The sequence below is a fragment of the Spinacia oleracea genome, chromosome 2 (assembly GCF_020520425.1).
Source record: "Spinacia oleracea cultivar Varoflay chromosome 2, BTI_SOV_V1, whole genome shotgun sequence".
NCBI lineage: Eukaryota > Viridiplantae > Streptophyta > Magnoliopsida > Caryophyllales > Amaranthaceae > Spinacia > Spinacia oleracea.
The window spans coordinates 51,673,461-51,685,661 of NC_079488.1; the positions used below are offsets into that span (position 1 = coordinate 51,673,461).

Genomic DNA, 12,201 nt, shown 5'->3' on the forward strand with positions numbered 1-12,201 from the left:
GCAACAAACATCTCTCTACATTCCTTCTTCATGAATAAGCGAGTCCCTAACATATAAAGTTCACTGCCTACTTCAACACCAGGTGTTACACCTAACAAAGTTTCTCGGGGAGCTATTCCCCTCATTTAATGAGAGCTATTCCCCGGGAGTAAATATTGTACACTGGAGTAAAAGTTAACTCAAAATGCTTAAAAGTTGCAAGATATATTTAAAATTTATCTCTCTTTTTAGTGATAAATTTGTTCATTTTAATAAAAATTATTCTTTCAAAATCACTTATTTTCATATTTTCCTAATAAAAATATAGCGTCGATAATAAAAATAATTTGATGAGTCACGACCTATATGACACCCATATAGCTAGTACCATTAAAAGCACGTTAGAATTGCAACAAGTTTTAATTATCGCAACTTAGGAGTTTTTGGTGTTTACTACCTTAAAAAAATACACCACTTTTGTATTTATTACCGTATGAAATTTTTATTTTGTACCACTTTACCATTTTCTCATTTTAAAATTGTTGTATCTCTTTCGTTTTTTAATCATTTTAAGTGATTCAAAACTCATTCTTTTCACTTATGTGTAAGGATGTCATAGGGATCTTGCGTTTGACATTTTGTGAATGGTAAAACGAATTAAATATTATTTGTAAAATTTTAAAATATTTATGAATGATTAAACCAATTGCAATTGTTTTGAAATGTCGTTCACAATGAAATCCCTATAGAAAAAGGAAACTAATAAACTTTGATTCACTTTGAACGATTGAGAAACGAAAGAAATTTCTTAATTTTGAAATGATAAAACGGTAAAGTAGTAGTAAAAAAAATTGAAACTTTAAGATAGTAATTTAAAATAAAAATTTCACAAGGTAATAAACACAAAAGTGGTGTATTTTCAAGGTAGTAAATACCAAAATTTCAATACCACCTTTCATTTACAATCGCTGTTTGTAAAATTACTCATTGGGAAAAAAAACTGATTATATCATCAAGAAAAGTACACTTATACAGAAAATGATTTCATGCTACGTGCAAGCAAGTTACAACTTACTACGAGTAGTAAAATCTGATATGCATCATGTAAAATCTTGCAATATATAGAAAGGATCACACCTGGATTGCAAGTTGCAATCTTATTAAAGAAATACACTAGGATATAAATGCCCGTTTATTGTGAATTGGTTGCAAGTAACATACAATATTTTTGTGATGCAGAGGGCGCTATACAGAGCGACCCAAATGATATAGACGAGATTCGATTTCATGACTTGAGTATCACGTACCGCTTGAATACTTTACCAATCAAACTAGTTGACATCCACATTAGAGTATACAGTCGAACATAATAATCGATCTTAAACGTACCACTTAATAATTTATTTAGAATTATGAAAATCATTAATTAGCTTACATACGGAGTAGATGAGATGATACCATAACGATATGATGTATCGTATGAGTTAAGTGTATCATCTTATTCTGTTTAAATAAAAGTTGATTGAAACCAGCTAGAAGTTCAAACCAGAAAGGTGGAATTTTGTAAGAGATATCTGATCAAATTTGTGAATCATTTCCTTAGTGAGGTAATTAGCCGAATCACCAACCTGACCTTTGCGAAAAAAGGCCTTATTATCTTCCCCCGAGGACAATTTCCCAAATTTGTTCACCTCAAAATTGCTCAAAATCTCAAAGCTACACAAACTAAGAATATCATCAACAACTCCATTATTCTCCTCTTCCAAAGAAAAAGGGCAGCCCCAAAACTCAGCCAATTTCTTTAAATGCAACTTAGGTTGATGTTTCAAATCTTCATATTTCAAGAAAAACACTGTATTTGGGTTATCTAAGCTATAGTTCCAATAACTCAAAACATGATCCCAAAAAGGACCACAAAGGCTAACACCTTTGCAAAACTTATCAAATGCTTCTTCAAGTGATATTTTTCCTCCATGAGGAGGCCTTAGCTTGTTTGCAAAGTGCCATAATGAAATAAAAGCATCTTTTGGATCCCTGCCCAAGTACACAACTTTGCAACCCGTTTCCTTGATGGATAACGGTAGCGAATCAACGGGTAAATGTGTCGAAAACAGTCTAGGAGATGGCATTTGAGTGAGGTCAGGGACTTGGTGATCAACATACACCTTAAGCTCTAAGAAAGGTACTAACTCATGTGGATTATTTGTGACAAGTGGGTGGTTTTGCTTATTATTACCAGTAGCACCTATTGTTGGTGTATTGGTTTTTCTGTTTACGACTACGTAGGCTAAGGCTTTGAGCCAAGTGGTGCCACATTTAGGGCTAGTGGTTAGGATTATGTCGGTGTCGCGAGCTTGGAAGTGGCGTTGGCATGTAATAACACCTTCAAGCTGTCTACTTGGATGCCAAAACCCTTGGTATTGGTAAAGATGGGATAAAACCCATCCTTGGTCTTTGGCTAAAGTGGAGATTAAGGATTCACAATCTTGTGTTATGTCATCTTCTTCCAAGTATTTTGCTACTTTAGGACATGGACTTGTTTCTTCCGGAAGATTATTAGGGAGAATTAAAGGAGTGGGTGCCATGGGAAATAATTTTTATTTATCTTGGCCTTGAATATAATAGACCACCTCACATATCCTTATCCTTATTATATATATAAAGAGCTACCCATCAATTGGGCGCATACTTCATACCCTTTGCTATTTTTAACTTTTTTTTATTTTTTTTAGTAGTGGCTACTAAATGGAAATTGACCAAACATAAAAACGCGTGTCTAACAACCATTTTTATTTTTTTTGTTTAGTATAACACTGTCCACACAAAATACCACCTTTTAATAGTGTTGGGTTTTACTTAATTTATTTTAAATTTACTTTATTTAATTAGTTATGAATTTATTATTTTTAGTTATTGTTTTATTACTTTTAGTTATGGTTTACATCTATATCTAGTACGGAGTATTTAAAAAGGATGATAATTGAATGACACATGTCACCCCATCTTTTATCTATACATTTATTTTTTATTTCTAATTTTTTTCTTTTGTTGTTTGTTATACGAAGTATTTTACAGTCTGTACACCTATTTCACAGTTCCACTTCATCTTCCTCTTTAACACTCGATATTAGTTCATCATTTAATTTTTTTTTCAATTTTCACCTTTACAATCATATATTTCCACTAAAATCACAAAAGCTCAATAAAATTAGCACTTACAAACGGCTAAATAACCACTATATAATTGCCTGTTCTTCGAACTGGCTTAAAATCTAGTAAATTTAATTAGTTGATACTAAAAAAACAAATGATGACATAGGTATGACGTGCACGATTTTTCCTTAGCATTTATGTCATTACTACAAGAATTTGTATCTTTAACGACAACCTAAATACGACGGGTCAAAAATCCAGTCGCAAAAGCCTTTTGCGACGGGGCTAACAACCAAACAATGACGGGAATAACGGTCGCAAATGTCTTTTAGGACGGGTTTACGACGAATTTACGACGGGATTTCTATTAACGACGGCCCCCTTTTATGACGGGTTCGCGACAGGAAATCCCGTCGTTAATCAACGATTATTGGCCTTTCGCGACGGATTTCCCGTCGTTAATAGTACAATTTCTTGTAGTGCATGCACTACAAGAATTTGTATCTTTAACGACAACCTAATTACGACGGGTCAAAAATCCCGTCGCAAAAGCCTTTTGCGACGGGGCTAACAACTAAACAATGACGGGAATAACCGTCGTAAATGTCTTTTACGACGGGATTTTCTATTAACGACGGCCCCCTTTTATGACGGGTTCGCGACAGAAAATCCCGTCATTAATCAACGATTATTGGCCTTTCGCGTCGGGATTTCCCGTCGTTAATAGTACAATTTCTTGTAGTGATGTAGTCTTACATAAAAGTTGCCATGTTTTGAATAGAAAGGGATTAGACAAATACATAAAATTAGTTATTAGTTGGGATGACACCTCAAGAACGTTATATGTGGTTCGAGATAATTTAATTATTTTAAAATTTGGAGATGTATACATGCATATACTTCGTATATATTAATCTGTGATTTATTCTACGCACGTAGTTTGAGAATAAAAGTTGGTTAATCAAAATTATTTTTCTTTTTTACCGTATTATTTGCACGTACTTTACTTATAATTTATAGGAAATTTCTTCAATTATAAATTGTACACCTCGCTATTATATAAGTCAATTATAAAAACTTTGGTGCTCACCTTAAATGCCGATAATAAATGGTGGGGATGATAATAAATCTAAGTGTTATTTGAAAAGAAAAATAACATCATAATGTCCATGGAAATGAAACTAAATTTATCTCAAATATATTTGATGTTTTTCTTTATAAACTTGCATTCCCACTCAATACCACTCCCGGAACGGTAATGGATGGTAATTAAAATTTTTGAATAAAAAAAGATAATTTTGAGTAAACTAGCATTACCTTGGAAATAGATCGAAATTGATTTTCCTTACAAATTTAAATACAAATTTATTTATGTCGACACTATTTATAGCATGCTACCAAACGAGCCGTCGTGGGTATAAAAACATAGGAATATTACTTGCATACAATACAAGATTTTTAAAGATGTTCGCACATAAAACATGATTTTTAAAGATGTTTGCACGTAACACCTAGATATACTGAGTGGATATAGTGTGCAAGTTGTAAAAATTTAAGAAATACTAACTCTTATACTTGTTTTTTTTGTTGAAAAGTAAGATGATCGATGTGTCCTATCGAGTAAGAACTGCGCACAGGTCAATCCCTTCGGGTTAGAAAGGTAGACACTTTGAGAGTGGGAGTATGGTAAGGGGACCCTCCTTCATAGTGCCCCTAGTAGGCAAAAGAGATGATGAACTAACTCTATAGTCTATACCAACATATATTACACATAACGTACACTAATTAGGACACTGAATGCCCCAAGACAGCAACCTATCAGTTGTAGCAAGCCTGTTAAGAGCAGGTCACAAAAACACTCATTGGACTGGCTTTGTTATTGCAAATTCACCCTTCTCCATGGAACTTTAACATGTTGACCCTGAAGTGTTTTGTACACCTTGCTAATAGAGAATTTAGGACCAACAATAGTGTTTTGCCAACCACCAAGTTGCTGTACTATTTCTCTACAACCAAGAATTTTCTTCAATGTCCAAGAACAAGAATCATTTCCCTTCATGTAGTAGCTATCTACCCATTTCACCCATAATTTATCTTTTTTGAAAGCTAACGCTCACAACAGTTTACTAATAGCAACTTTATTCCAAGTTGCAATGTTTTTGATGTTCCACCCACCTGCTAACTTAGGTAGATACACCTTTTTTTCCCAAGCCACTAGAGCTTTTTTTGAATTGACATTATCCCTTGTCCAAAGAAAAACCCTTCAGAAAGCCTCAACTTCCTTGACAATCCTTTTAGGCAAAATGAATATTTGTGTGCATCCCAAAAAGAATTGTTTTGATCAGGAGAAGTCTTTACTTAATTACCAGACATACTTTAGCTCTTGCTAGAGTTTTATCCACCCGGGGTTTACATTGGTGATATTTTAATTTTCTAGGAGATAAGGGAACTCCTAGCTAGATATCTAAAAGGAAGGCTACCTTCTATAATTCCTCCAGAGGCTATGATTTGAGTTTTAACATTAACGGGCACACCACCAAGATATATATATATATGTTACTCTTGTTCAAATTAGCTTCTAGTCCTCATTCCTCAAGCAGTAGATCGAGAATTTCTGGAAAGCACCCAACATCAGTTGGACTAAGATCACATCTACTCTGCCAAACAGAAGCATATCATCAGCAAACATAAGATGACTGATGTTATGCCTCTCACATATTGGGTGAAAGTTAAAAACTTAATTTTGCTACAACTCATTCATACACCTGGGCAAGTACTCCATCCCTAGCCTAGAGCAAACAGAAATGGAGATATATAGTATCCTTGCCTCAAACCCTTCTTTGCTTGAAATGGACAAGTGGAGAACCAATTAATTAACATGCATTTAGTAAGGAACTATAGTTAAGAAAGCCATCACCCATTTTATCAATGTCAAAAAAAAAAAATAGACAAGCATATATCAACTGTTCCCTTACAATTACCAACGACTCGGAGAATCTATTACTATATACTAAAACAGACACCAGAAATGCCACATGTCACTTACTGGTGTAAAATTTTTCCGCCTAAAATATTTTCTAAAATATATATCTTATTTTATTTTATTTTAATTTATGGCAATAATAGATACCACGTAATAATAATTTTGCTAAATACTTTTTTATAATATTTTAGTCAAATCGGCACATTAATAATGGAAATTATATTCACTCGATATGTCGGTCAAAGTAGCATATTACACATATATAATATGCATATTAGATGAATAAATATAAATGAGTATGTTTAATTTTTTTTTTTAATAATTATGCAGTAGTTTGGGGATATTTTGTTAAATATTTTGTAAAAAAAAATTATCATAATCCGTGCGTGCACGGGATCTAATCTAGTATGGAATATGACCGAGTTTTTAAAGTTTCAAATGCTACACTATTCTTGTTTGGTAAATTACTTTGATTAGCTTTTTTTCATTGGTATTAATTTGGTTTTTTCATTGGGTCAAACAAGTGTTTAGTAAAATCAAAGACTTTTCTAACCAGTTTAAAAAACTTACTTTTATAGCAAAGTGAAAGCTAATTGCATAACCTTTTGGATTTAGAAGTTGTTAATAACACACACCAACTGATTTTACTAAATATATTTTTAAATAAAAAAAAGGTCGAAAAGCTAATGAAACCAAACAGGTCAACTAACCGACAACCAATACCAAATTGACAAACAAATTCTGGGTCACAATGACATTGGACCTTTAGAATGAATATAAGTGAGGATGTTTAATTAGCATGATGATTAAAGTGTGTTTAATTAGCATAATCATTTGAACGTGCAATTGGCTTGTGAGTTGTTGATGAAATGTAAAAAGTAGTTACAAATTGGAGAAATTGTCATTTAATTAACTTTAAAAGGATTGGCACTGGCACTGGCACTGGCACTGGCAACTAGGAATTTTAAAAAAAAAGTTACCATACACTATAAGTGAACAGCGATAGAACAACATGAAATCTTCCAATATACTCCGTATTAATTTAAAGGATGAAAATGCAATGATAGGCCACTTACAAACTACAATAATTTCTACCGAAGAAAGTTTAATAGTGTTAGCACAGTAGCACTATCATATACTACTTCTCTGTCTTTCCGATTTTAGCATCTCTCCCCTCCCGTGCTTCTATGGAACCAACATCTTCAGGCTGTTAATTTTTTTTTTTTTTTTGTCTATAACTTTATTTTAATATAAGATGCTTCACATTATTAATATTTTACAGGTCGTCGTACCTGTTATGCTCTGATCGAACCTTAATCGAATTGGTTTCGACCGTTTGTAGACTTATTTCAATATTTTTTATAATATTTTCTACAAAATATAATAAATAAAGAAAAAGTCAATGTAGAAAACTTATTGTTCAATGTCATATTTTGAAAGATAAAATAAAAATTCACTTTAACATCTTTGAATTTGTCCACTGAAACTTGTACGGATGAATTGATAACATATCTCACCGCGAATAGACTAAATAGAAGCATTATCTACTTCAATGAAGACCTTCCAAAAGAAGGCCAAAATCATAACAAAGCCCTCTATCTTGTGGTAATTTGCAGGGGCCATGGTGTCCCTACTACCAGTGGCGGAAGTACAGAGGGTACTTGTGTGTCATGTGACACAACGAAATTTTGAAGGAAGATAAAAGTAAAACTAAGTGCTAAGAGACATGGTATACCCAAGAACTGGTCTCTTAGGTAATAATAAAAACGGATATTTCATGAAATACCCCCGAGTTTTGGCGTAATTCATCAAACGCCCATCAAGTTTCGATAATACATAAAATACCCCTATTCCAAAACATAATGCACGAAATACCCCTATTTCAATACTAAATACACCAAATGTCTTTAATGACGTCATCAACCACATAATAAACCATTTAACGTCTAATTAAACCACATAATCCCTAATTAACATTCCTAATCAACCCACCCATTTAAAAACCTAGTTAACCCATTCATTAACCCAATAACCCACCCATTTTTTTTTCTTCTCTCTCTCCCCTTTCTTCTTCCATTAACTGACTAGAAAGAACCCATCAACCAGCCAACCATCACCACCATTTTTTCGACCCCTTATTTTCTCTCTCTTTGCTGAACTAATCACCACCAACCATCACCACCATCCCATTAACCATAGCTCAGCTCCCAATGCCGCCTTCCTCCCCCTCCCCCTTCCCTCATTGTGAACCCCATTGAAAGACAAAAAAACTCAATTAAATCGACGAATCAAGGAAGAGAAATAATTCGATTTGGAGATGAGGATGCATATTGATATCAACAACAATAGGTGTGAGATTACTGCAGCACCAATTTAAGAATTCGTAGATTAGAAATGGAGTTTTGTTTTTCAGATTTTTAATTTTAGTTTTTCTCTTCTTATTTTTCGTTCTTTGGCATACCATATTTGTTGGGTTCAATTAACGAGCAGTAGCAGTAGCAATTGAGCAGCAATAGTAGCTATTAAATGGAGAACATCAGCAACGACGAATAGGGAGATTAGAGCAACGTAACTAGAATTCGAATTTGTAGATTAACTATTAAATTTTAGGAATTAAATCACAAATTTCAGATTCTTTTTCTCTTGTTCTTGAGTTTGTTCTTCAATTTTCAGAAATTGTGTTCTTCAATTTGGGAATTCAAATTCAATTTTCAAAGAAGAGAGGTAAATGTTGGGTGTTTCCATGGAAGCTCGAAGACAGAGAATATGAAAAGTGTTCATTTAATTTGTTGCCAGAAAACGTAAAAGAGGGAGAAAAAAATTGTAATCGTTTTTTTTCTCTCCTCTTGTTCTCTTCATTTTCAATCTTCTCAAACACAAAAATGGAGTTTCAGAGAAGTTGAGGGGTTGAGGAAATTGGCAGCCATGGAATAACTGGTAGAAGAAAGGGGGGAGAGAAGGAAAAAAACAGAAAAGTGGGTCAATTAGGAGTTTAGTAGATTAATTGGGGAGAATGGGTTAATGGGTGGATTAAGTTGGTTAATTAGGGTTGATGACGTCATAAGGGTACTTGGTGCATTAAGTTTTGGAATAGGGGTATTTTATGTATTATCGAAACTTGATGGGCGTTTGGTGAATTACGCCAAAACTCGAGGGTATTTCATGAAATATCCGTAATAAAAAAGGTGCTCAAAACAGATTAGATTTAATTACCGAATTCTTTATTAAACCTAAAAGACCAGTGACCTAAAACATATGGTGGTCTCTTAAGTTTTTAATAAGACACCGACCGCATCTTCAAATTCTAATTTAAAAATTAAGGGAAGGATCTTTTAAACAGATGGTCTCTTAAATTAAATTATTTATTTCACCAACCACATGAAACTGATAGGCGATTTTCGTGTCGTTGAACGAATACCACCTAATCAAACAATATTTATAAGAACACCTAAACTAACCAACAATATCAACTATAGCGGTAAGCGTGGGGATTGTCCCATGAGAACGGAGAGAATGAGATTAGCTAATTAAGCTAGTTTAGGAACGAGAAGTTTGAAATAGTAACGAGTTAAGCTAACAACTAATTAAATGGAGAAATCAAATGCGAATAAACTAGGAAATTGGGGATAGTCTTGGGCTCATTAGGAAGGACGAAGTTTCAAACACTTTGATATTGCAAAGACAAGACAATTAGGGGAAAACCGGAAAATGTTGTATTCGCCACCTCTCGGATAAAGTGCATTAAGTTGCCTAATCCGAGGGAGAGCTCTCGCATGACCCCTAGACTAGATAACTAACAACCAGAATTGGTTCATCCACATGCTCATACTAATTCACAATCTCTTGCCAAACTAACATGAACCATTCCAATCAAGTAAATAGAATTAACATTTGCAACTACTAATCTAACTAGACACGGAGATCCTAATCATCAAATCAAAGTTTAATCACAACATTGTAGGGGGTTGTTTTCCCGCGGCTCTGTTTGGCAAGCATTTTCAGTCGCCTTAAATGATTAGGTGCTAAAAATATAAGTCACCTTAAATGATTAGAAGTGTTTGGCATGGAGCTGAAATAAAATTTAAGGTAGATAAAATGACTGATTTTGAAACGTTATTCTGAATAACGTCTGGAAATCAGTCACTTGATTTATTTATTTTTTCAATAAATAAATCTTAAGAAAAGACACTTTTGGAGGCTTTCCAAACCATAACTCATATGGAGTCTTTTCAACAGCTTTAGACGGAGCTCTATTTATAGTGAGTGCAGCTATGTTTAGTGCATGTCCCCAAAATTCTATTGGAGGTTCGGCCTGACCCATCATTGATCTAACCATGTCTAGCAAAGTTCTATTCCTCCGTTCCGACACACCGTTCCATTGAGGTGTTCCAGGAGGAGTCAATTCTGATAGAATTCCACATTCTTTCAGATGGTCATCAAATTCATAGCTCAGATATTCACCGCCTCTATAAGACCGCAGTGCCTTAATGTTCTTGCCTAATTGATTCTCTACTTCACTCTAAAATTCCTTGAATTTGTCAAAGGATTCAGACTTATGCTTCGTCAGGTAGACATAACTATATCTACTGAAGTCATCAGTGAAAGTGATAAAGTAGCTGAAACCACCTCTAGCATTTGTACTCATTGGTCCACATACATCTGTATGGATTAAACCCAATAGTTCAGTTGCTCTTTCTCCAACTTTAGAGAAAGGTTGCTTTGTCATTTTGCCAAGCAAACATGATTCGCACTTACCATAATCCTCTAAGTCAAATGGTTCAAGAATTCCTTCCTTTTGAAGTCTTTCTATGCGTTTCAAGTTAATATGGCCTAATCGACAATGCCGCAGATAGGTGAGATCTGAATCATTCTTTTTGGCCTTTTTGGTATTTATGTTATAAACTTGTTTGTCGTGATCTAATAAATAAAGTCCATTGACTAATCTAGCAGATCCATAAAACATCTCTTTAAAATAAAACGAACAATTATTGTTTTTTATTAAAAAGGAAAATCCCTTAGCATCTAAGCAAGAAACAGAAATGATGTTTTTAGTAAGACTTGGAACATGGAAACAATCTTCCAGTTCCAATACTAGCCCGGAGGGCAACGACAAATAATAAGTTCCTACAGCTAATGCATCAATCCGTGCTCCATTTCCCACTCGTAGGTCGACTTCACCCTTGCTTAACCTTCTACTTCTTCTTAGTCCCTGTGAATTGGAACATAAGTGTGAGCCACAACCTGTATCTAATACCCAAGAAGTTGAATTAGCAAGTATACAGTCTATAACGAAAATACCTGAAGATGGAACGACTGTTCCGTTCTTCTGATCTTCCTTAAGCTTTGGACATTCTCTCTTATAATGGCCAATTCCATCACAATAAAGACAGCTTAATGTGGACTTGTCCTGCTTTGTCTTCTTCTTCTTTGACTCAGCATTGCCCTTGGACTTTCCACCTTTCTTGAAGGGTCTCCCTTTAGCCTTGAGTAAATCTTCGGTTTCACAGTAGAGTACTATCTCAGCCGTTCTGACAAGGTGAACAAACTCTGTAACTGTTTCTTCGCTTGGTTCACTTAGGTATTGAAGGAAATAATGCCCTTGGTCCAAGTATGCATTCTATGATAAGTCTAATAAATGCGGTTCAGTATTAATTAACAAGTTAATAATTCAGTGAGATCAAGTGAGCTGAATGCCTAGCTAGAGGCCGCTTTAGTTCAAGTGGAATTAATGATATTAATCCACAGCTTACTCTTGACTGAACCCGTAGGGTCACACAAATAGTACGTAAATGGATCAAGTATTTAATGGCATTAAATACTCCATCTATGAATATTCGGAATCGACGGATCTTGGTTTCAGTGGGAGCTGAGATCGTCACAGGCAAGAAATGAATACTCCGGAAACGATGATATTGCCGGAAACGGAAATATGGATCGTATCGGAAATATAAATATTATCCAAGTCGTAGATGTTGCCGGAAACGGAAACATGGTACGTATCGGAAAATATTATCGGAAATGGAAATATTGCCAGAATCGGAAATATTGCCGGAAACGGAAATATTGTCAGAATCGGAAATATTATC

The 12,201-nt window shown here is 34.3% G+C and overlaps 1 protein-coding gene across 1 annotated transcript; it reads right to left on the reverse strand.

Moving 5' to 3' along the window:
* Positions 1-1,153: 1,153 nt before the first annotated feature.
* LOC110804800 (cytosolic sulfotransferase 12) lies at positions 1,154-2,624 on the reverse strand. The gene has a single exon (XM_022010404.2). It carries the CDS (start codon positions 2,562-2,564, stop codon positions 1,512-1,514), a length of 1,053 nt encoding a protein of 350 aa, XP_021866096.1. The 5' UTR covers positions 2,565-2,624; the 3' UTR covers positions 1,154-1,511.
* Between the last annotated feature and the right edge of the window lie 9,577 nt (positions 2,625-12,201).